Genomic DNA, 20,025 nt, shown 5'->3' with positions numbered 1-20,025 from the left:
ATTGGTCTTACAACATTTTTCTTCACTCCCGTGTAAAATATTTTCTATAACTAAAATTTTTAATTTTTGTACAAAATCTATGAGTTATAATAATGATATGTGTGATGTACCCTCATCATCCATGAATCCATCATGAGGTAGCACAATCAGAAGGGTAATACCTTTCTCTCTCTCTCTCTCTCTCTCTCTCTCTCTCTCTCTCATCATGTGTGCGCCATTCATTCTTTTTCGGAAAAGGATGAAAGATTTCATCCTTCTTTTAAAAAGACGAAATGAAAATCAAATCATTTAAACATACTCAGGATTGCGAATCACCAAGTTCAATACGTAAGAGCCTCAAGTCCTGTGTACCAACTCTATTACATACGCCTACGTCTACCTCACCATCCATTTCTATATGGACGTACCCCGTGTCAACCACCACCCTACACGATGCTGCTCGGTCATCATCCTCCCCAATACAAAGATAACACTTCTCGTATAGACCCTCCTTTGGAGCCAGATTTAACAATCTAGACTTTGGAACTGATAACTTGTGTTTGCTGCAAGGAAATCCTTCCTGGTCCTTCGCAGCATTCATTATCAGACGATGCTGCCGACCCAAGAGTTGTGAGACATACTTCATATCTCCCACGGCAAGGGCACGGCAAACGCGAGTAGACGAGACTTGTCCCCTGTCTTTCAAATCACTCGACTGTATATTTATGGAGCATTCATTCTTGTCCATAACAGAGTTTATGATATAAGCCCCAATGCCATACTCTTCACACAACCTCACCAGCTCTGTCGCATCACCCGCAGCTATGTATCCAAATCGGTAGTTTTCACCTGCCACAACCAGCCATTGCAAAATCCATTTCTAACTTAAAGTATGTAATCAATGGATTTCTTTAAATTAACTTACCTGCCACAATCCCACACACTCCAATCTCTTCCAATAATTTCTCAACAAATTGCCTTGGTGTTAGACGTCGAACACTTGAAAATTCAATCTCAAACTCTGCAGGTGCCATGTCACCACAGTACGAGGCCCAAGAGGAAAGAACCCACTTGCGATCACATTTAGCAACTATGGGAGCTCTGTTCAATTGAATTTACAAGAATATATTAAGTTAATTTAACAAAGCTAGAACCACCCAAACAAGGAAATTGAGTTCCAATGTGCAGCTCAGATCATAACAAATGACAACACCTTGGTTCCCAACCCAGTACTTCAGCCATTCCAACAAATGACAAAAGGAACGGAGGTCCAACCTTGGATGCTTGAACCGCAAGTTCTCGATGACCAATGTGAAGGGCATCAAATTTTCCCAGTGCGACTATTCCTCCTGGGAATGATAACAAAAGAGAAATAAGTTGCATATCTTAAGACGAATACAGAAAGTGTACCAAAGAAGTTAATATATAAAGAACAAATGGAAAACCTTATTTATGAAGATACAAGGTGATATGCAGCAAGCAACCAAAAGTACAGGTTCAGAATCTATGAGGGAAGGTCAATCGAAAATATAGAACGATATATTCCACGAGAGTAGCATCCATCTAAAGGAGTGTGAAGAGTTATTTAGTCATGTTTAATTAAGTTTTAATTAAAGTCAAGCTAGAGTCCTAGAATGTAGAAGATGCAGCTGAGCCTGTTCACCACGTTTGGATTTATTTCTGTTGCTTAGGGTTGCTAAACTCCACAAAATCTGTAGAAGTCAAGTTAGTGGTTATTGTCAAGCTTGGCTAACTCTATTTAAGATGTAAACTTATTTCAGTCAGTTTTAATGAGAATCCTCAGGTTTCAATTACTGAGAAATAGAATTGTTCAAAGCATTCTTTACGTTTAGGGTTTCCAGTTCCCAATATCTGGTATCAGAGCCCCTTTGGCTCTGGAAGAACTCGAAAAAGAGAGAGTGTCTTGCAGCAGCAAGAAACATTGGCAACTGACAAAGCCACTGAGAGTTTTGTTCAACCTGTGATTCCACAGTTTGATGGTTATCAGGACAATTGGAGCATGCTGATGGAAAACTTCCTCAGATTAAAAGAATACTGGCACCTTCTGGAATCAGGGATTGAAGCCCCAGTAGAGGGAGTCACGTTGACTGAGCAACAACGAAGGTAAAGGTGCACCGTTTCTTCTCTTACGAGGAATAGGAAAGAATTAAATTTCCTTATACAATTAGATTGGGAATCCTAGAAGTTTAATTGGAATAGGTAAGAGAGTGTACTTTCTTATTCCATATAGAATAGGTAACTTAATACTTATAAATAGGTTGCGGCAAGGGTAGGGAAAGAGAGAAAAGCCATGGACAGCCGAGAGGGATAAAGGGTGACTAATTGGTTTTGCAGAAGTACTGTAACTCTATTATTAATCACAGAAGTGGTGGTTTATCTACCTAGGAAAATCACAACTGGACGTAGGCAAAAGTTCTGCCGAACCAGTATAAATCTTTTGTGTTTCTAATTATTCTCTAATTTGCTAAGTTTAGTCTATTGCCAGATACTTCAATCCAGAGAGTCAGAATGTAACAATTGGTATTGAGAGCTTAGTTCATTCTGCGATGTCGAAAGGAAAGCCGAACGCAGACCTAGGGCCTGAGTTAAAACCTTTTGATGGCAAGGATGACTTCAAACTGGCAAAGGATGATGAAGAATGTATTGATACAACAAGAGTTGGATGACGCACTCGTTGGTGAGAAGCCTACGACCATGACAGTAGAGGCATGGAACAAGGTTCTTAAGAAGGCCAAGAGCTTCACCGAGATCCATCTCGCCAAATCAGTCAAATTCCACATCATAGAACAGATAACTGCTAAGGAAGCATGGGACAAGTTGGAGAAAGTTTATATGGGCAAAACCATGTCCAATTAACTATTTCTCAAGGATGAACTACTCAGGATCCTACTGGAAGGAGGTGATAATGAATATCACATATGAAGGTTTTAGAATTGCATAGCCTATCTTTAGAAGGTCGAAGAAACTAACAAAGATGATGATGTGGCTTGCTGAGGTCTCTACCTTCGTCTTTCAAGCACTTTCAAACCGCTCTAATGTTTGAAAATGAGTCCCTGAAGCTTAAGGACGTAATTCAAGCCCTTCAATCATATGCTAAATTGGATTACATAGCCGAAAACCCTTAAGACCTTTATGCCAAAGGCAAGGAGGGTGGGGAAAGACAAAGACAGAGAAGAGCAGCAACAAGGGTAGATCAAAATCCGAGAAGAAGAAGGAAAAGAAGGATGGTTGCTTCGAATGTGGTTCTGCCAATCATTGGAAGAAAAATTGCAAAATTTAGAAGGAGAAGAACGGCAAGATTGAAGGAAGCTCAAGTTCAGCTTATGCAGCCACCGAAGAAGTGAGTGACAAAGAGCTTCTTTCATTAACATCAGGCTCCAAGGCTTTCACAAGGTAGATTTTGGATACCGAATGCACATGCCATATGTGTGCAGTAAGAAAATGGTTCGGTACCTACAAAGAGGTCAGCAGCGGAGAAGATTTAATGGGGACGATTCACCATGTCTTATAAGGGGAATCAACACTTTTGTGGAACGTCAGATATATCCCTAGAATGAAGTAGAATTTGATTTCCTTGGGTACTTTAGACAAGGCCCGACTACGGGTACAATTCTAAAGCAGGAACGACTCAATGTGATGTGACCGAAGATCACTAGTAGTAATGCAAGGTGACCTATAACCCAATACGTTGTATAAGCTAATTGGAATTATGATAGTTGGGGGAGCAGATGTTTCCACACCACAAGACTACTTAACTCTGGCATCACTTGTTAGGGCACATAAGTTAGAAGAGGTTGCATGAATTGCACAGGAAAGGCCTGCTGGAAGGTGTCACATTGCAAGTTGGACTTCTGTAAATATTGCGTTCTCGAGAAGCAAAGGAAGGTATCATTCACAAGTAGCAGTGCAGATAACCGAAGCAAGGAGCAACTCAGCTATATTCACTCAGATGTTTGGACCCTACAGCAACTAAATCCAACGGTGGAGCGAAGTATTTTGTTACTTTCATGGATGATTTTTCTAGAAAAGTTTGGGTTTATTTCATGAAGCAGAAATCCGAGGTTTTTGCAAAGTACAAGGAATGGAAGACAAAAACCGAGAATCAAACTGGAAAAAAGATCAAGCACCTGAGAAGTGACAATGGAGGTGATTATACAAGTAAGGAGTTTCCCAATTACGGTAAGCAGGAAGGCATCATGAGGAACTTAAACTCTCATGAAAAGAGAGAGAAGCATTGATTTCATGCAGAATTGCCTAATCTTTTTTGGGCAGAGGCTATTAATCATGCAAGCTACTTGATTAATAGGTCACCATCTATAGTTTTCGATTTTAAAAGTGCAGAAGAGTATGGTCTAAGAAGCCAGTGGACTACTCCAAGCTCAGGGTGTTCGGCTGCAGTGCTTATGCACATATTCCAAGTGATGAAAGGTCCAAGCTCAAACCTCAGTTTGCGCATTGCATATTTTTAGGTTTTGAGAAAAGAAAAGAGTGAACGGCTTTAAGCTTTGGGATATCAACAACAAGAAGGTTGTCAGCCAAGATGTTGTCTTGATGAGACAACCATGCCTCTAAACAAAGTTGAAAGCAGTGACATACAACACAATACGTTTTACAAGAACTCGGTTAATCAAACTAGAGGAAGATGAAGCTCAAGTGGAGCCAATTGAGCAAGTTGTTGAATATGATAATTTTGAGGAAGAAGAAGAGCATCAGCATCGCTCACCAATTAAGAATCAAGTGGAGCAGGAAATAGGACAGATTGAAGGCACTCCATTCCACTAGATATCCCAAGGGTTCAAACTCCAACCCACAATCCACCTGTATTCAAGAGATACATTGCACTAGACAAACCCAATCGAAACAAGAAGAAACCTGACAAGTTTAGGTTTGACCAAGACGAAGTTAATTATGCTCTGAACATTAGTCAAGGTATCCAACTACTTATCAAGAAGCTATAGCAAGTGATGAGCAAGCTAATTAGATAGGTGCTATGACAGAAGAAATGGAGTCTCTTTACAAGAACCTTGTATGGGAGTTGGTTCCTATGCCCAAAGACAAAGCTAGTTGGATGCAAGTGGGTATTTAGAAAAAAGGAAGGACTACATGAACAGCAAGCCCTGAGATTCAAAGCGAGACTTGTGGCTAAGGGGTACTCACAAAAGGAAGGGGTGAATTATGATGAGGTCCTTTCACCTGTAGTCAAGCATACTTCTATCAGATTGCTTTTAGCAATGGCAACACAGCATAACATGGAAATTGAGCAAATGGATGTGAAAACTGTCAAGACAGTGGTACAAAAGGTTTGATTCCTTTATGCTGAAAATTACTTTTAGAAGATGTTTATATGACTATTGTGTGTACTATCATGTTTAATTAAGTTTTAATTAAAGTCAAGCTAGGGTCCTAGAATGTAGGAGATGCAGTTGAGTCTGTTCACCACATTTGAATTTATTTATGTTGCTTAGGGTTGCTAAACTCCACAAAATCTGCACAAGTCAAGTTAGTGGTTATCGTGGAGTTCGGCTAACTTTGGGGCTCTGGAAGAACTCAAAAAAGAGACTGTCTTGCAGCAACAAGAAACATTGGCAACTCACAAAGCCACTGAGAATTTCATTCAACCTGTGATTCCATGGTTTGATGGTTATTATGACAATTGGAGCATGCTGATGGAAAAATTCCTCAGATGAAAAGAATACTGGCACCTTGTGGAATCAGGGATCGAAGCCCAACAGAGGGGAGTCGAGGGGAGTCGTGTTGACTGAGCAACAACGAAAGTAAGGATGCACCAATTCTATTCTTAGAAAGACTAGGAAAGAATCAAAATTTCCTTATACAATTAGATTAGGAATCCTAGAAGTCTAATTGGAAAAGGTAAGAAAGTGTGCTTTCCTCTTCCATATAGAATAGGAAACTTAATCAGAAAATAGGCATGCAAGGTGTGGCAAGGGTAGGGAAAGAGAGAAAAGCCAGACTCAGCCGAGATGGATAAAGGGTGATTAGTTCTAGAGTTTTGCAAAAGTACTGACTCAAAGAAGCCGTGGTTTCTTAACCCAAGGAAATCACAACTGGATGTAGGCAAAAGTTCTGTCGAACCACTATAAATCTTGTGTGTTTCTAGTTATTCTCTAATTTTCTAAGTTTAGTCTATTGCCGAATACATCAAAGAGCAAGATCCACAGGAAAGTCAGAATTATAACAAAGGAGACCTCCAAACAAATATGGGGCTCTTTGAAGAAGAAATATGAAGGGTCAGAGAGTGAAGAGTGCAGTGCTTCAAACCCTAACAAAGACTTTAAAACCCTACAAATGAAATCAGGTGAGTCCAACGCTGATTTCTTTGCTAGAACCCTGTGAACAAGAAGCAAGATGAGATCTAATGGTGGCACCATAGAAGTGAAAGTCGTTGAGAAGATTTTGAGATCATTGACTCCGAAATTTGACTATGTTGTCTATTCAATTGAGGAGTCAAGGGACGTTGTTAAGTTACGAGATGATGAACTGCAAAGCTCTTTGTTAGTGCATGAAAGGCTTAACCGCACCACTGCAATTAAGAACAAACAGTGCTGAAAGCTTCCACTTTCTCTAAGCCCTTAAGAGCTCGAGGAGGAAGAGGTCATGAAAGAGGTAGTCGAGGCCATCGAGGCGGTGGACGGTTTGGGAATCAGGATGATAGCAAATCATCTTGTGTTTTCAGGAGAGATAATGACTCTCAGGAAAAAGAGGAGACCACTATGCGAAGGTTAAGTGTTATAGATGTGGAAATTTTGATCACTACAAGCATAAGTGCTACACAAAGTTCCCATAAGAAAATAGGTGAATAATCAAACTTTGCTAAGAAAAAGGAGGAAGATACACTTTTGATGGCCTTTCATGCACTGACAGAAACTGATCAGGAGACATGGTACGTGGACATTGGTTGTAGCAACCACATGAGAGGATGTAAGTCTTCCCTTGTTAATTTAGATGAAAGCTTTCATTCATGTTGTGAATATCGCATTTAAACTTGAGAAAAACAGAATAAACTCAAAAAACCGACAACAAAATAACCAAGACAAATAACACTGAGAATTAACATGGTCCGGCTATTTGTGCCCACGTCCTTGGGACAGCTACAACAATCTTCACTATATGAGTAAGAGTACAGGTTGCAGACATCTTAACTAAACCTTTGAAGCAACCCGCATTCAAGAAGTTGAAGAACATGCTTGGTGTTTGTTCAGTCCAAAGCATTGATCATGAAAAAGGTTATGTGGTGGTACAAAAATCCTAAACTGTTTTTTGTAGATATCAGTTTAAGGGAGGGTGCTAAGAGGTATCTAGTGATGTTTAATTAAGTTCTAGTTAAATAAAGGTGACATGGTAACTTAGAGACCAAGTCAAGCTAGAGTCCTACAATGTAGGAGACGTGGTCGATCATGAAGAAGGTTATGTGCTGGTAGAAAAAACCCTAAACTGTTTTTTGGAGAAAACAGTTTAAGGGAGGGTGCTAAGAGTTATTTAGTCATGTTTAATTAAGTTTTAGTTAAATAAAGTTGACATGGCAACTTAGAGACCAAGTCAAGCTGGAGTCCCAGAATGTCGGAGATGTGGTTGAGTCTATTCACCACGTTCAAATTTATTTGCGTTGCTTAGGGTTGTTAAACTCCACAAAATCAGCACAAGTTGAGGTGTTAAACTCCTCTATTACTGAGAAATACAATTGTTCACAGCATTCTTTACGTTTAGGGTTTCCAGTTCCCAACAAGGAGATGATGTTTTTACTAGATGAAAACTTACTAGAAACAAAGGGGGAGTGTTGAGATGCAACTTGTTGAATAACTTTTTTACGAAAGACAACATGTTGAATAACTGAAAATGTATATGGGGACATCGGAATGGTGCAGTTCAGATGAACCGAATAGAGGAACTTGGAAGTTTCCTTAATCCTTAAACTATATTCAAAGCGTGTTTGTTAGCATAGGAAATCTTTGTGCTTTTCCGAATCTGTGGATAATTTCTTTCCCCTATTTTGCTTAGAAGTTATTTAAATGACTTTAGACTTGGGTGACATAGAAGGTTAGTTCCCCTCGTCAAAATTAGCATCTGTAAATCTAACGTCACCAGATGCACTGTGTCACAGTGTAGAAGAATCGAAAATCGCTATATACCGACTTGGTACTTGAAGAAGCAGCTAAAAGGAATTATGGCATAATATGCTAACAAAATTCTTACGGATGTTTAACTGTAATATATTGCATACAATATCAAACTAAGGAAAAAGCTTACATATATAAGGTGATATGAAAATGCTGTTGAGAAAGTGAAAAAGGGAAAGTAGAGGTGGAATGAAACCTGCGACAGAGGACAATCCTTCAGGGGGAAGCTCGCGTTCATCTTCTCGTTGGCTTTGCAAAAGAGAAAGGAATCAGAGTTTTGACCACAGACAAACATGACTAGATGTACTTGCATTGCAGGGTGTGTAGCTAAAGTAATCAACATTGAAACCATCTTAAGGAAAATTGAATCAATTGATTCATGTTAACTCCTGCATCGTAATTTCTAAACCAAATTGAATGATTACAATATCAAGATGAGATTCCGAACACTGAAGACCGTTTCAGATTTAAGATATGATTAAGTTGTAGCAAAGGAAAAATTTAATCACAAGTAAAATGAAATGTGAATTGCATAACTGAATGAATTTATAAATCAAGCAAAAGATAAATAAAATAAAAGGGAAAGAGGAGGGAGTAGAGTAGAGTACCTAAAACAATGGGGGAGGGCGAGAATGTCGGGGGAAGACGACTTAGAAGAAGGATGGAGGAAAAACGAACCGCCCTTGTGTGAGAGTGAGAGAGGGCAGACGACAAGGGTAGGGGTTTGAGAGGCGGAGGGCGGGGGTAGCAGCGGAGGTGGGCGATTCTGGTGTTGTAAAACCCTAAGCCGAAGATAAAGACAAAGCCAAAGCGGAAGCCCAGCTGCGGATGGTGGAGGTGGAGGTGGAGCCGGTGGAGGTCGGAGTCTCGAAGTCGCAGGTGAGGGGAAAGACGAGAGCAACCGCCACCACCGCTCAACATTATCTGCGGACGCCGACGCCGACGCCGACGCAGTCTCACAACTAACCCACACACAAAATAAGCTTCCTCTGTCCTTGTTACTTTTGTTGGGGTTTCCGGAGTTGGATCCTCTCCGGACCCCTTCTATGCGGAGTCTGTGGATGGTTTAATTTTGGCCGTTCGTGTACAATCCTAAGGCCACAAATAGATTGAATTAGTTTTTTTTCACTTTAGCATCCGCAAGTATTGTGGAATGTGGATCACTGGATTCGTGAAACGTGAAAGTTCATTGTGGGGTCGAGACCGAATGGGACCCCCTTGGTGCGCACCGTTATAAAGTCGCAATTCTTCAACTTTGTGCCTTGTTTTCCAATTCTCACATGACCATACCGATAAAACCATGAACAGCAATACTAATTGTAAGATGAATAGGACTTTTCCAGAGTCGCCAGTGAATTTTCTTGTCGACGGAAACGTGACGTTTGTTGGTAAGGAAGAGGAGCACGACACAAAGCTGCTTTTGGGAGATTGGGGGCTGTAAAAACTGATAGGGAGACGAGGCATGCCAATTTTGGACTCCCCTCCCCTAACCTCTCAGAATGCCACCCCCAACTGATCTGGTGGCATTCCGAGAACAGGGAAGTCTCTCGCTCTCTCCCCCCTACTTTTGTTGCCTTTATATAATAGTATGTCGTATAAACAACATTCCATATATTGTGGTAATGTCAAAGACTTCATTCAATCATTCATCAATGTGAATCGAACTTGCACTACAAATAAGAAAACATATACATACATACCGGAGTAACTAGCAGCTCAGCTTAGCTCTGCTCTACAAATTAATAAAGCACCAAATCGCTTGCAACAACTAAACTCTGTGTCACAATTTCTATGCGGCAACCACATTCCTCAACTATAAAAATGGAAGGGGTTTAGCATAAACAACACAGCTAGCCCATCTCCAACAGAATAATTCTGTTACTTAATTTATCCTCGAGCTGTTCCGCCTTCCCCACCACTTCTTTTTCACCCTGTCAGCACTGCCTCCCTCTTCATTCCCAATCTTATGCAAAATCAACTTTGTCTCCCTTAGTCTTGCCCCGTAATCCTTCTTCCAAGCCTCAAACATCTGCTTCAACCTTCTTAGCTCTTGGTCTGGATTCAGACTTGCTTCCACTTTACCAGACTTCACCTCCACCAAGAACTTGGCATCGTCGCCAAAAACTTGACTCCTCTGATCAAACTCTTCAGTTAACCGGCTTATGACACTCAAACCTGCACTCAATGGTCTCACCCCATTGCTATCTTGGCCTCTATGGTTACTTCCTGTATCCCAACTCTGGTCACGGTCATCACTTGCATTCACTGATGCATCAGAATTTCTCCCAGAATCATCAATGGCTAAGCTCTTCTTCGCAATTGAGAGGCTGGATTGTAGGGATCTCATTTGTTTCTGCCACACTTCTTCCATGGATTTCATTTTCAGCTCATATTCCGACCAGCGGCTCTCATACTGTTGGAGACGTTGGTGGAGGATGTCATTCTCCTCTTCCTTCTCTCGCAAGGCAGCTTCAGCCTTAAGAACGCGGCGCTGTAGTTCAGCAAGGAAAGATGCCTTTACCAGCACCTCATCTGACTCGTTAGCCTGTTTGAGATTCTTTAACTGTTAATTATTCCCATAAAACATATGCCTGATTCCGTGCAGAATATTGCTATCAAACAGAAAACATAGTACAAACTGGTGCAAGTGCTCGCACAAACACCCACAAAGTCTCAAACAACATTAATGGCACTCACACCAACCAGCAGTAACTGAACCTGATGAAAGCCATTATGAGGCTCAATTTATACATGAAGTCTTGCATCACTGGAAAGCATGACAATAAAATCCATACCAGACGGGCAATACCAATAATTTGAAAGATACAAACGTTAAAATGTAGGTGCAAAGGCCAACAAGGAAGCTAGAATAGATAGAAGTGTACAGGACTACCTTCATGCTTCCAGGCTTCAACAATCCTATACTTCCTGAGCATTTTCTGACCAACCAGCCACGAAGAACTGCAAAGATAGCTTAAACTTAGACAAAATTATCAAATATATAGACATTGGGTGGGATGGACTGCTTAACCTTTAACATGTCAACAAAGTCTGCACAAGTTCACAAGATTGAGGAACAAAGCTATTGTACCTGATTGTATCATGATTGATGCAGCATAAATGTTGTTGAATTTCTTCCTTGCAAACCTGCTTTTGACCTGCTTTTGTATGACAACAGCAGCTCTATGCCTCTCTAGTAATATTGAGTACTCCTTCCTGGTTTTCTGTCCCCTTACGACTGCATTAAGTAAATTAGAATAAATAACCAAATGCTTCTTGACAAAATTTGACAACGTTCACCAAAATAAACAATGAGCAGGTTAGTACATGATTGGAGCATGGTGATTCCTCTCCTCAGCTCCTTGAGGTAACACCGAGCTTGGTGTCCTCTAAAGCAGCTTTGAACACGCAAAATACCATGTAGCGTACGGTTTCTGGTGTCCTCAAGCACCCCAATCTGCGTCAAATTTCCACACCACTTTGATATCAGTAAAGATTAACATGTACGAAAGATATTCCCAACAGCTGACACAACCAATGATTTTAGCTCAGGTTTTTCCACAATCTTGTATATAGATTTAAACACATCAAAATATCTGAACGGTGGAAAACATTCAAATATATGCATAAAAGTGTTGGAACCTAGGCATGATAAAAGCATAGCCACACAATAGTCTTATGTCTACCCAGATGCACTAGTCTGACTGTCCACAACAGGTAGCATATTCATTTTCCTTTCCTCAAAAGCAATACATCAATTTACCTGTCCAGTTCGGAAAAACAACTTTGTATAGCCCACTTGATACATCTCTGGTAATATGTTGAACTGGTGAAGAATAGCTACTGAAACACTAAGTGGATCCTGCGATGCAACATTCTCCAGCAGAAGAAAACCATATCTGATGCAAGATTCAACAATGACGAAGCAAAGCAAACAAAAATGATAAGATAATGGAGACATGTATAAGGTATTTGAAAGACGAAACAGAAGTAAAGATATCTTGTGTTACCTTCTTGCAAACTTCTGGTGTGACATTCTGGTAGGAAAGCCAGATCTTGATATTCGAACCACTTCTAGAACTCCACAACATCTTAGCTGCTGCAGTACAAGTCCTTGCTCATATAGTCCAGGGGATTGAAGATTGTTGGGCTTGATACAACGTATGAAATGTGGAGTGGTGTTTTCTAGACGTTTCATCAATAGGAACAATTGACTCTAAATACCAACACAAATAAGTTAATTGAAAGAACACAGTTAGCAGATAGTTACTTCTGTATCTTATCACAATTATAATCTTCGTTGAACTCAAAGTCATGTTCTTCAAAACAGGAAAGCAACATACCTTAAATTTCGTTGCAACACTCAGCTTCTGGGAGTCTACTCCGCCACCTGCTTTATACAGGGGACCAACTAAAGGCTTCTCGGGTCGATTAAGCATACTAGATGCGAATATCTGAGGAAGGTGGCATGAGCATGATGAAAGAAGCTGAATAGAATCTAAATGCAGTAAGTCCCTGTTCTTCTCCAAAAATCCTGTTGTGTCATATGAAACCTGAGTGGAACAATCAACAGTCAGGCAAGCAAGAAAAAGTTGAATAAAAAGCTTTTTCTTTAATCTTTTTGTCAGTACTACAAGATAATGTATAGAAGAATTGTTAGCACCCAATCCTCGATTTAGAGTCGAAGGGGAGGGTTGAGCTTGGCTACGGTTCAGAAATTTTCAAATCTGATCAAGCAAGGAAATGTACATTGACAATTTTCTTTATGCCAGTTGTGCTTTAATATAATCAGGAGAAATTATAAAGAAAATAAAATATAATACAATTGTACACTAACAATTAATGAGAATATAAAACAATGAAAATCAATTAATCAAAAGGAGTACCTCTCCTGCATAATGACTGACAGCAAACGATTTGTCTCGTTCTCCTTTGAAACAAGAATTAGAACTCAGATGTTGCTTAAGCTTGTTGGCAAAGGTCAAATCAGTACCATTTGGGAAGGTGGACTCCTCATCTAACAGGGACAGTAATCCCAACGGCCTCTGCATTTATGTCACAAGAAGTTCAGGGACACTCATACTATAAATTTAGTTCTCATCTACTAATTGGCGCAAGGGTTATCACTAACTTCTTTGGTTATCATCATTAAACAAGGGACAACTGTAAAGGGAAGGAAAGGGATAAGCTCAGTACCTTTTCAAAAAGACCAAGACAATCTTGGTTGTCTTCAAATTCAACTTTTGTCCAATCAATTCCGTCTTGGATATATTCCTGAAAAGAATAAATAATAGCTAGTCAATAAATTAAGCCTGTGTTCTGCTCTAATAAACTCTTCGTTCGATTAATTCAATCCAAGCATAAATGTACCAATAGATTAAGAATCATTTAAGAATTTGATTCACAGGGCAAGCATGACGTACTTATCATTGGTTTTACTTATTTTGGCTTTAAATTATTACTGATGAACTAAAATGAGAAATATAATTGTGAAGGCATGGTTGCTTTTAAACAGGCTGTGCAGTGCGGATGGTTTTCTCATCTAATGAAATTCTATGGACACAATAAATATCTAACTAGAACTCAATGAAGCCCTGTGGAACAGAAAAAGCAAAGAATCAACAAGTCTTTATTGCAGTTATAATATTAAAAATGAATGGGATACTTACATCCTGCTCTAACTTGAATAAGTGACGATTGAAGTGTTGTTGCAATCTCTCATTTGCATAATTAATGCAGAACTGTTCAAAACTATTTCTCTACAGGATTAAAAAAAAAAAGAACAAATGTTCAGTTAAAAAAATGTAATACACAAACTGAGATCCGATTAAAGCATAAAGAAAACATACATCAAATGATTCAAAACCATAGATATCAAGAATGCTGATAGATCTGCCAGTACGCCGTTTTCCTACTGCAAGTGATTTGTTAATTTGTTCAACCAGCCACTCAAACAGACATGCATAAATTGACTTTGCCAAAGCATCTCTTGTGTCGGTGGCCTGGAAAATGCAAGAGAATTTAAATGGAGGACATGAAAATCATATCAGTATGCTTGGTATAGTTTAGTCAACAATTAAAGGAACCCGCCTGGTCGTTACAGAACCAAATACTAATCATCTGAATTCTTTTGTACAAGTGATCTGAGAGAAAGAGATTCATTTTTGTTCCAAAAGTTTGCCCAAGGAACATAATTTTTAAAAGAACTTGAGTTGATAAGTTGATAACTAACGACGATACACCTAGAAATAATATCAGCTCAAGACAATTATTAACAAGAGATCTCTTTTATTTTCAGGGATTTTTTTATTTATACAACCCAAGACAACTATTAACTCTCTGAAAGATTTCTTACCTGTGATAGCGTTAGCTTTTGGACAATACTGTCATTACCAACTCTCATATTTCGAGTTGATAAAGCAAGCTTAAGCTCATCTACGCCACATCCAATCAATTTTGCGACATTGAACAAACCTGAAAATGAAACTTGAATCATTAAACTCATTTAACCAATGAAAACCAAGACAAAGTGAACTATATAGTCAGAAAGAAAATAAATCGCAACAAGAGCCATATTTACCCCCTCAAATAGTTCTCATTATGAAAATTGAAAAACAAAAATCTCCTCTCTTTCAAAAGGAATCAACAAATCACAAAACTTCAAGGAAATCTGTCTCAAAAAAGGAGGTCCCTTCTTTTTGTGGAAGAACTTCAAATCCTTTAAAATGAAAATTACAGCACAAAGCATTGATACGATGCCAACACAAGTATTACACTCAGCTAAGCTATATATTGTCTTAAGAAATTTTAGCAACCTTCTCACTTACCTTCTTATTTCAACCTTTTGACTTCTCATCATATCATGTGTACTCCAATAGAACTCAAATCTAAAATTATATTAAAATCTCACTACTTTTATTCCTTTGTTAGTATAAATAAATTTTAGTTTGTCAACAAAAAAAATTAAAATAAATTTTTAGTTTTGCATGCTAGTGGAATACACGTGGCATGTGTAGAAGTGAGAATGTTGAAATGAGAAGGTAAGTGGGAAGGTTAATATCGCTCCCCTATTTTCTTTCATTCTATCCTCTCAAAGATTGTTACCTTCATCTTCTACAGGTTCAACATGATTTTCATTATCAATCACACTAAATGAGATGTTTCCCAGCCACAAAACTGCAGCAAGCATTGCAAATACACTTTGCTGGTCTTCTTTGTTTATATGGACAACATCTAGAGCTTCCTGAAAATGGTAAGATTCATCGTGGGTTCACATGCACATGATATTTCAAAATGGTTAAATGGCGAAATAGATACCTAGACTACGGATAGGTGTGTGCTGCATAAAATAGGAAAGAGTACCTTCACCACACTGAATTCTTCAGCATCATTCACCCCAGAAACGGAATAACAATTGCTTTGCTTCAGATATTGGTACTCATCTGCACTCTTCAAGTTCAGCATCTCTGTGACATACAACCAAAGGAACAATATATTGAATTTTCTTAAGCCAGCACACACATGTAAAACATACATATACACCAATTAGTTATAGGCAAACATTATGAGTGTGTGGATTGAGGGGTCTTTGTGACTCAATTATATACAAAGCACGTATGAGAGTCATCAGCCATATAGTTTTCTGAAACTATAAAAGAAGACATAATGGACGATGTGAATTAATACAAAATTGCCTCTAAATATAATACGTATCTTACATATTATAAAGTGATATATGAAGAAAATAGAAAAGGTAATCAGAATTATTAACCTCTAAGAGCAGGTGGAGCTCCAGCACAAAGCTGATAAAATATATGATAGGACCTTTCACCTTCAGTGCATTGGACCACTCTAGACTGTTAAAAAATTCAATTAGACAATGGACTTGTATGAAAAATTAAACAAGCTACAAACAAGGATCAGAGTAAAAAATGATTACCTTTTCAAGCAAAACTATGTCATACAGGGGAAACAGACACAATAAAAGGTCAGTCTAAATATGGTTTTAAAAAAAGAAATACATATGTAAATAGAATTCACTAAGGGAACTTAGCAGGACTGAACTTACAAGTTTGAATATTGGCACCAGATATTTTTCCAGTTTCACTAAAGTGGATTTCAATCAATTTTCCCTGCAACATATTTTCTCATAGTAATCAGTAATGCCACACGAAGGGTAATTAAATATACACCACAATCTGTCTTCCCACTTCTCCAGCCTTGTCCCTCCTCCTCATCCCCCTGTCCCTGCCTCTCCTCCTCCTCCCACTTCTCCCTCCCAGCTGCACCGGCCACAGCCATGGCGTGGAGGTTTGTCCTCTGCACCATGGCCAGACTGGAAACCGGTTCCTTTTGCTTAATTTAATAAGTAGAAAAAAATGAACCTAAAGAAAGAGCATTCATGTGAAAAACTGAGAGCTTACAAAGCGACTTGAGTTGTCATTTCTCAATGTTTTCGCATTACCAAAGGCTTCCAGTATCGGGTTAGTTTTCAAAATTTCATGCTCTATTCCACTTCCACCTCCAAGTGCAGCCAAATATTGCATTGCTATCTTCGCAGTTTCAGTTTTTCCTGCTCCACTTTCCCCACTGTATGGACATGAAAAATAGATGTTTGGGTGCCAATGAGGCTAATTCTATACACAAATTAAATACATATCCAATATGGAGATAAATCATTCATTAGGGACGCTGAAATAACATCACATATCTCAGGTGCTACATCATGAAAGTTACAAATGATATTACTTAAAGGAATAAGAGTTGATTTCTTAACAAAAGGTTCTTTTATACTCCTAAGCAAGATGAGGCTTTATTTTAGACGATTTATGATTCTGCAAGAATCAAAGGCTGTGCTTGAACTATCTGCTTCATTCGACACTTCTATTCTTCTTACTCTCTTATTTGTTTGTGTTATTTTGTATGTCTGTTGGAGTGCTTTCATAACTATACGTCTTTTCTTATGATCAGTGTCCTTAATTGTGGTGCAGCAATCATGTAGTTTGGATCAAATTCACTCAAGGAGCAAAAGGCTACAATTATATAACTGACTCATTTAAAATAAAATGTTAAATGTAACAATTGAATACAGAAAAGAAAATGTCACACTTTACTGACCTTATAATTATAGACTGATTTACTTCATCTGCAAGAAAAATAGGAGTAGGTTAGAATCTACAAATTAATGACACTAAGCTAATATGGTTTGAACTGCTGAAAATTCCATCATATAAATTGTGAATAAGTAAATCCACCTCTAACCATTTCCCGAATGGCTGTGTCTGCAATGGCATACACATGTGGACTTTCAACTGCTTTACGCTTGTATGCTTCAATGTATTCATTCCCATATAAAGAAACTCTCTTAAAGGGATTGACAGCAACCAACACCGGTCCCGCTTTTGTCTGAGATGGACAATTATACACACAAAAGCATTTATTAAACAAAAGACAACTCGGAAGTAGATTTCAAAGTTGACAAATACAATATAAACACTTACGTAAATCATATCCTGATTGTATCTATACTGAAGATTGTACAACACTGATGGCTCATTTAGGTAACTAAGTTGCATGAGATCATCCACACCATCAAGGATATCTGGATTAGCTGAAACCAAATCTTCAGTTTTTACCGTTACAACCTACACGTGAATAAAAAAATGAAATTAACTCAAAAATTAAACTAGTATCACATCATACTGCCATAGTTTTCAAAAGGTGTCTTACTTTATCGTTAGGAAGTGATATAACAGATTCAGCGCCTGAGGTCGACAAAATTCTCCCCAGTTCCCAATTACGGTTTGGAAGTTGGAACCAAGATTGAAGCTTCTGAAACAATAATTTTAATGTGTCAGAAGTACTAATACAACCATAATAAGTTATCAAAATCAACTCAAACCATTATCAAATAACTACAGCTAACTTTTTATAATCCCATGGCCATATCTGCTGTCAGCAGGTTCAGAATAGAATTACAGATGCTTTCATGGAGATAGAGAAATATGAAAAAAGAATCACAAGTGTCAATCACCTATTTCGTATAGCATTAATTTCTGCAAGGCACAGGCCATAAGATAACAACCCTAGAGATTTTATAATATAACGGTTCTCCCTGAGGCAAATGGGATACTAGTTTGTTCTCACACCTTGAGGCACACACCATAAAATTCCTATATACAAACTGACAATCAAACATGCAACTAAAGGACACATGTATAATAATACAGCACACATGCATCTACATTGATTGTGCGTATGCATGGATGATTATATGAATATCTACGAAAAAAAGTATATGCAAACTAACGAAAGCAAAGGGGCAAAGAAAACCCCTGATTTTGCAGCATGTAAGCAAGAAAGTCAAGGTTCTTTTCCCTTCATTCTACCAAGAAGCAAATTTAGCTAAAACTAAATACCTTCTTCACAGCATAAGGATTGGTGTCACCCCACCTATGTTCCCTACGTGATGAAGCTATTGAAGGCATAGATGGAGCAACAGAATCCAAGTCTTCATCACCCCTTGGGGGGCTGTCTTCGATGGAGATTGTGTTCCTGCCATATGGTGAATCGTCTACCTGTTCCATGTCGCCAAGAGGCCCAATACTACCCTCAACTCCCTCAAAACCACCATTTTCTGGAATACTCGAGGAGATGACATTGCTATTTCCCAAATTCCCATCATCAGATTTTCCAAATCGATCAGAAGCTGGTAGACCTGAGAACCTAAAATCTCCGGGCAATGATTTGATTGACTGAAAGGAAGGTGGGGCCCTGGTTTTCTGCGACATTTCCTCTATAGAGTTTCTGCAACCTTCAAGATCGAAAACCAAATAAAACTGAGATCAAAAGGCTTACTTTTCCAACAAAGAAAATAGGCATATCGAATTTTAGCAAGGTCCCACGAGATGACTTATCCAACAATCTCAGTGGCGGGGACCATAATCCAAGATACAGACCACACTACTTTTCTCTTGTCAGCCACCAATCAAATGCTCAACGCCAAATGATGCTTGGTATGATCCTCAAAGAATCTCAAACTGATACTGGTACCAAATCTCCAGAAAATTATTCTAAGCAAAGTTTATCTGAAGAACCCTAAATCAATCTCATCTTTCAACAGTTTGTAAATAGAGAACTGCTTCTTGAATAATCTTTAGAGCAATGCCGTTTAGGAGAAACAGATCTTTTCTTCCATGCACTGTCTGGTTGCTGAGAAATTGAATAAAACAACAAAGTATGGTCGACTCGCAATAAATTGTCTTGACTCGGTCTAGCCAACTCGATGAGTTCAAGTTTTCAAATTTCAACACAAAGAAGCCAAATTTAACATACCAGGAAACTCAGATTACCCTTTTATTTACTTCATTCATCTACTCAGAAAGTAACCACCAAATTCAAGTTTAAAACACACAGAATTACTCAAACTCGAACTGATCCACTTACCTCGAAGAAAAAGTGGAACCCACTTCGGAATTCGACTCAAATCCTCCGATCAATCACAAATACCCTAAAAATGTGGTCAGAAACTCAGAGCTCAGCCCAAAAGTTCAAGGCAAAAGCTCTAACCTTTGACGAGGAAACTTGAGAGAACGTGAGGAGGAAGACAGATTCCTTTCAGGAAAAACCCTAATAGTTGGGTTTGGGGGGGGGGGGGGGGGGGGGGCGGGGCGGCCTTGTGAAAAACAATCAAAATGTTGAATGTGAATCTGACAGTATGTGTTTGGATTGTGAGAAAATGAGAAGAGAAAATGCAAAGGCGAGTGGAGAGGAAGCAGCTTTTTTGGCTCTTTTTTTCACTGCTCCACATGAATCCACGATAAAAGAAAAATCGGATTTTTTTAAAATTTGAATTTTTTATGGTATTAAAATTTTATTTTTATTCGGGGCT

At 38.7% G+C, this 20,025-nt stretch overlaps 2 protein-coding genes across 4 annotated transcripts; both read right to left on the bottom strand.

Moving 5' to 3' along the window:
* Positions 1–273: 273 nt before the first annotated feature.
* Positions 274–9,129, bottom strand: LOC137736411 (FAD synthetase 2, chloroplastic-like). Its single transcript, XM_088683605.1, has 6 exons — positions 8,817–9,129; positions 8,744–8,784; positions 8,332–8,384; positions 1,193–1,328; positions 905–1,080; positions 274–828 (listed from the first exon to the last, which is right to left on the bottom strand). Exons 1-6 carry the CDS (start codon positions 9,054–9,056, stop codon positions 299–301), a joined length of 1,176 nt encoding a protein of 391 aa, XP_088539731.1. The 5' UTR covers positions 9,057–9,129; the 3' UTR covers positions 274–298.
* Positions 9,130–9,749: 620 nt separating this feature from the next.
* On the bottom strand, positions 9,750–19,889 carry LOC137738426 (myosin-1). 3 transcript variants are annotated; one of them, XM_068478061.2, is made up of 24 exons: positions 19,581–19,889; positions 18,554–18,948; positions 17,865–17,966; positions 17,636–17,779; positions 17,390–17,540; positions 17,253–17,280; positions 16,559–16,724; positions 16,204–16,267; positions 16,075–16,088; positions 15,907–15,991; positions 15,498–15,601; positions 15,240–15,378; positions 14,491–14,609; positions 13,985–14,137; positions 13,805–13,894; positions 13,332–13,409; positions 13,022–13,180; positions 12,479–12,688; positions 12,146–12,351; positions 11,899–12,034; positions 11,463–11,592; positions 11,227–11,373; positions 11,029–11,096; positions 9,750–10,680 (listed from the first exon to the last, which is right to left on the bottom strand). In XM_068478061.2, exons 2-24 carry the CDS (start codon positions 18,923–18,925, stop codon positions 10,018–10,020), a joined length of 3,528 nt encoding a protein of 1,175 aa, XP_068334162.2. In that variant the 5' UTR covers positions 18,926–18,948; positions 19,581–19,889; the 3' UTR covers positions 9,750–10,017. The 3 variants fall into 3 exon arrangements, with proteins under 3 accessions (XP_068334162.2, XP_088539730.1, XP_068334163.2); XM_088683604.1 differs by having other exon boundaries at positions 17,865–17,963; positions 19,581–19,719; XM_068478062.2 differs by lacking the exon at positions 19,581–19,889 and adding an exon at positions 19,094–19,231.
* Positions 19,890–20,025: the final 136 nt, after the last annotated feature.

This window comes from Pyrus communis, chromosome 13 (genome assembly GCF_041283825.1).
Source record: "Pyrus communis isolate YQ-2024b chromosome 13, ASM4128382v1, whole genome shotgun sequence".
Lineage (NCBI taxonomy): Eukaryota > Viridiplantae > Streptophyta > Magnoliopsida > Rosales > Rosaceae > Pyrus > Pyrus communis.
This window is presented reverse-complemented; position numbering and strand designations above follow the sequence as displayed.

Excerpts from the sequence above, each read along its gene's own strand:
- LOC137736411 (XM_088683605.1), bottom strand. The coding sequence starts at position 9,056 with ATGTTGAGCGGTGGTGGCGGTTGCTCTCGTCTTTCCCCTCACCTGCGA. Across the intron at positions 8,385-8,743 it reads GCCCTCCCCCATTGTTTTAG|CCAACGAGAAGATGAACGCG; the intron begins GTACTCTACTCT and ends TCTTTTGCAAAG. Across the intron at positions 1,081-1,192 it reads GTACTGGGTTGGGAACCAAG|AGCTCCCATAGTTGCTAAAT; the intron begins GTGTTGTCATTT and ends TCAATTGAACAG.
- LOC137738426 (XM_068478061.2), bottom strand. The coding sequence starts at position 18,925 with ATGTCGCAGAAAACCAGGGCCCCACCTTCCTTTCAGTCAATCAAATCA. Across the intron at positions 17,780-17,864 it reads TATCACTTCCTAACGATAAA|GTTGTAACGGTAAAAACTGA; the intron begins GTAAGACACCTT and ends ATTCACGTGTAG. Across the intron at positions 13,181-13,331 it reads GTCTTGGTCTTTTTGAAAAG|AGGCCGTTGGGATTACTGTC; the intron begins GTACTGAGCTTA and ends ACATAAATGCAG.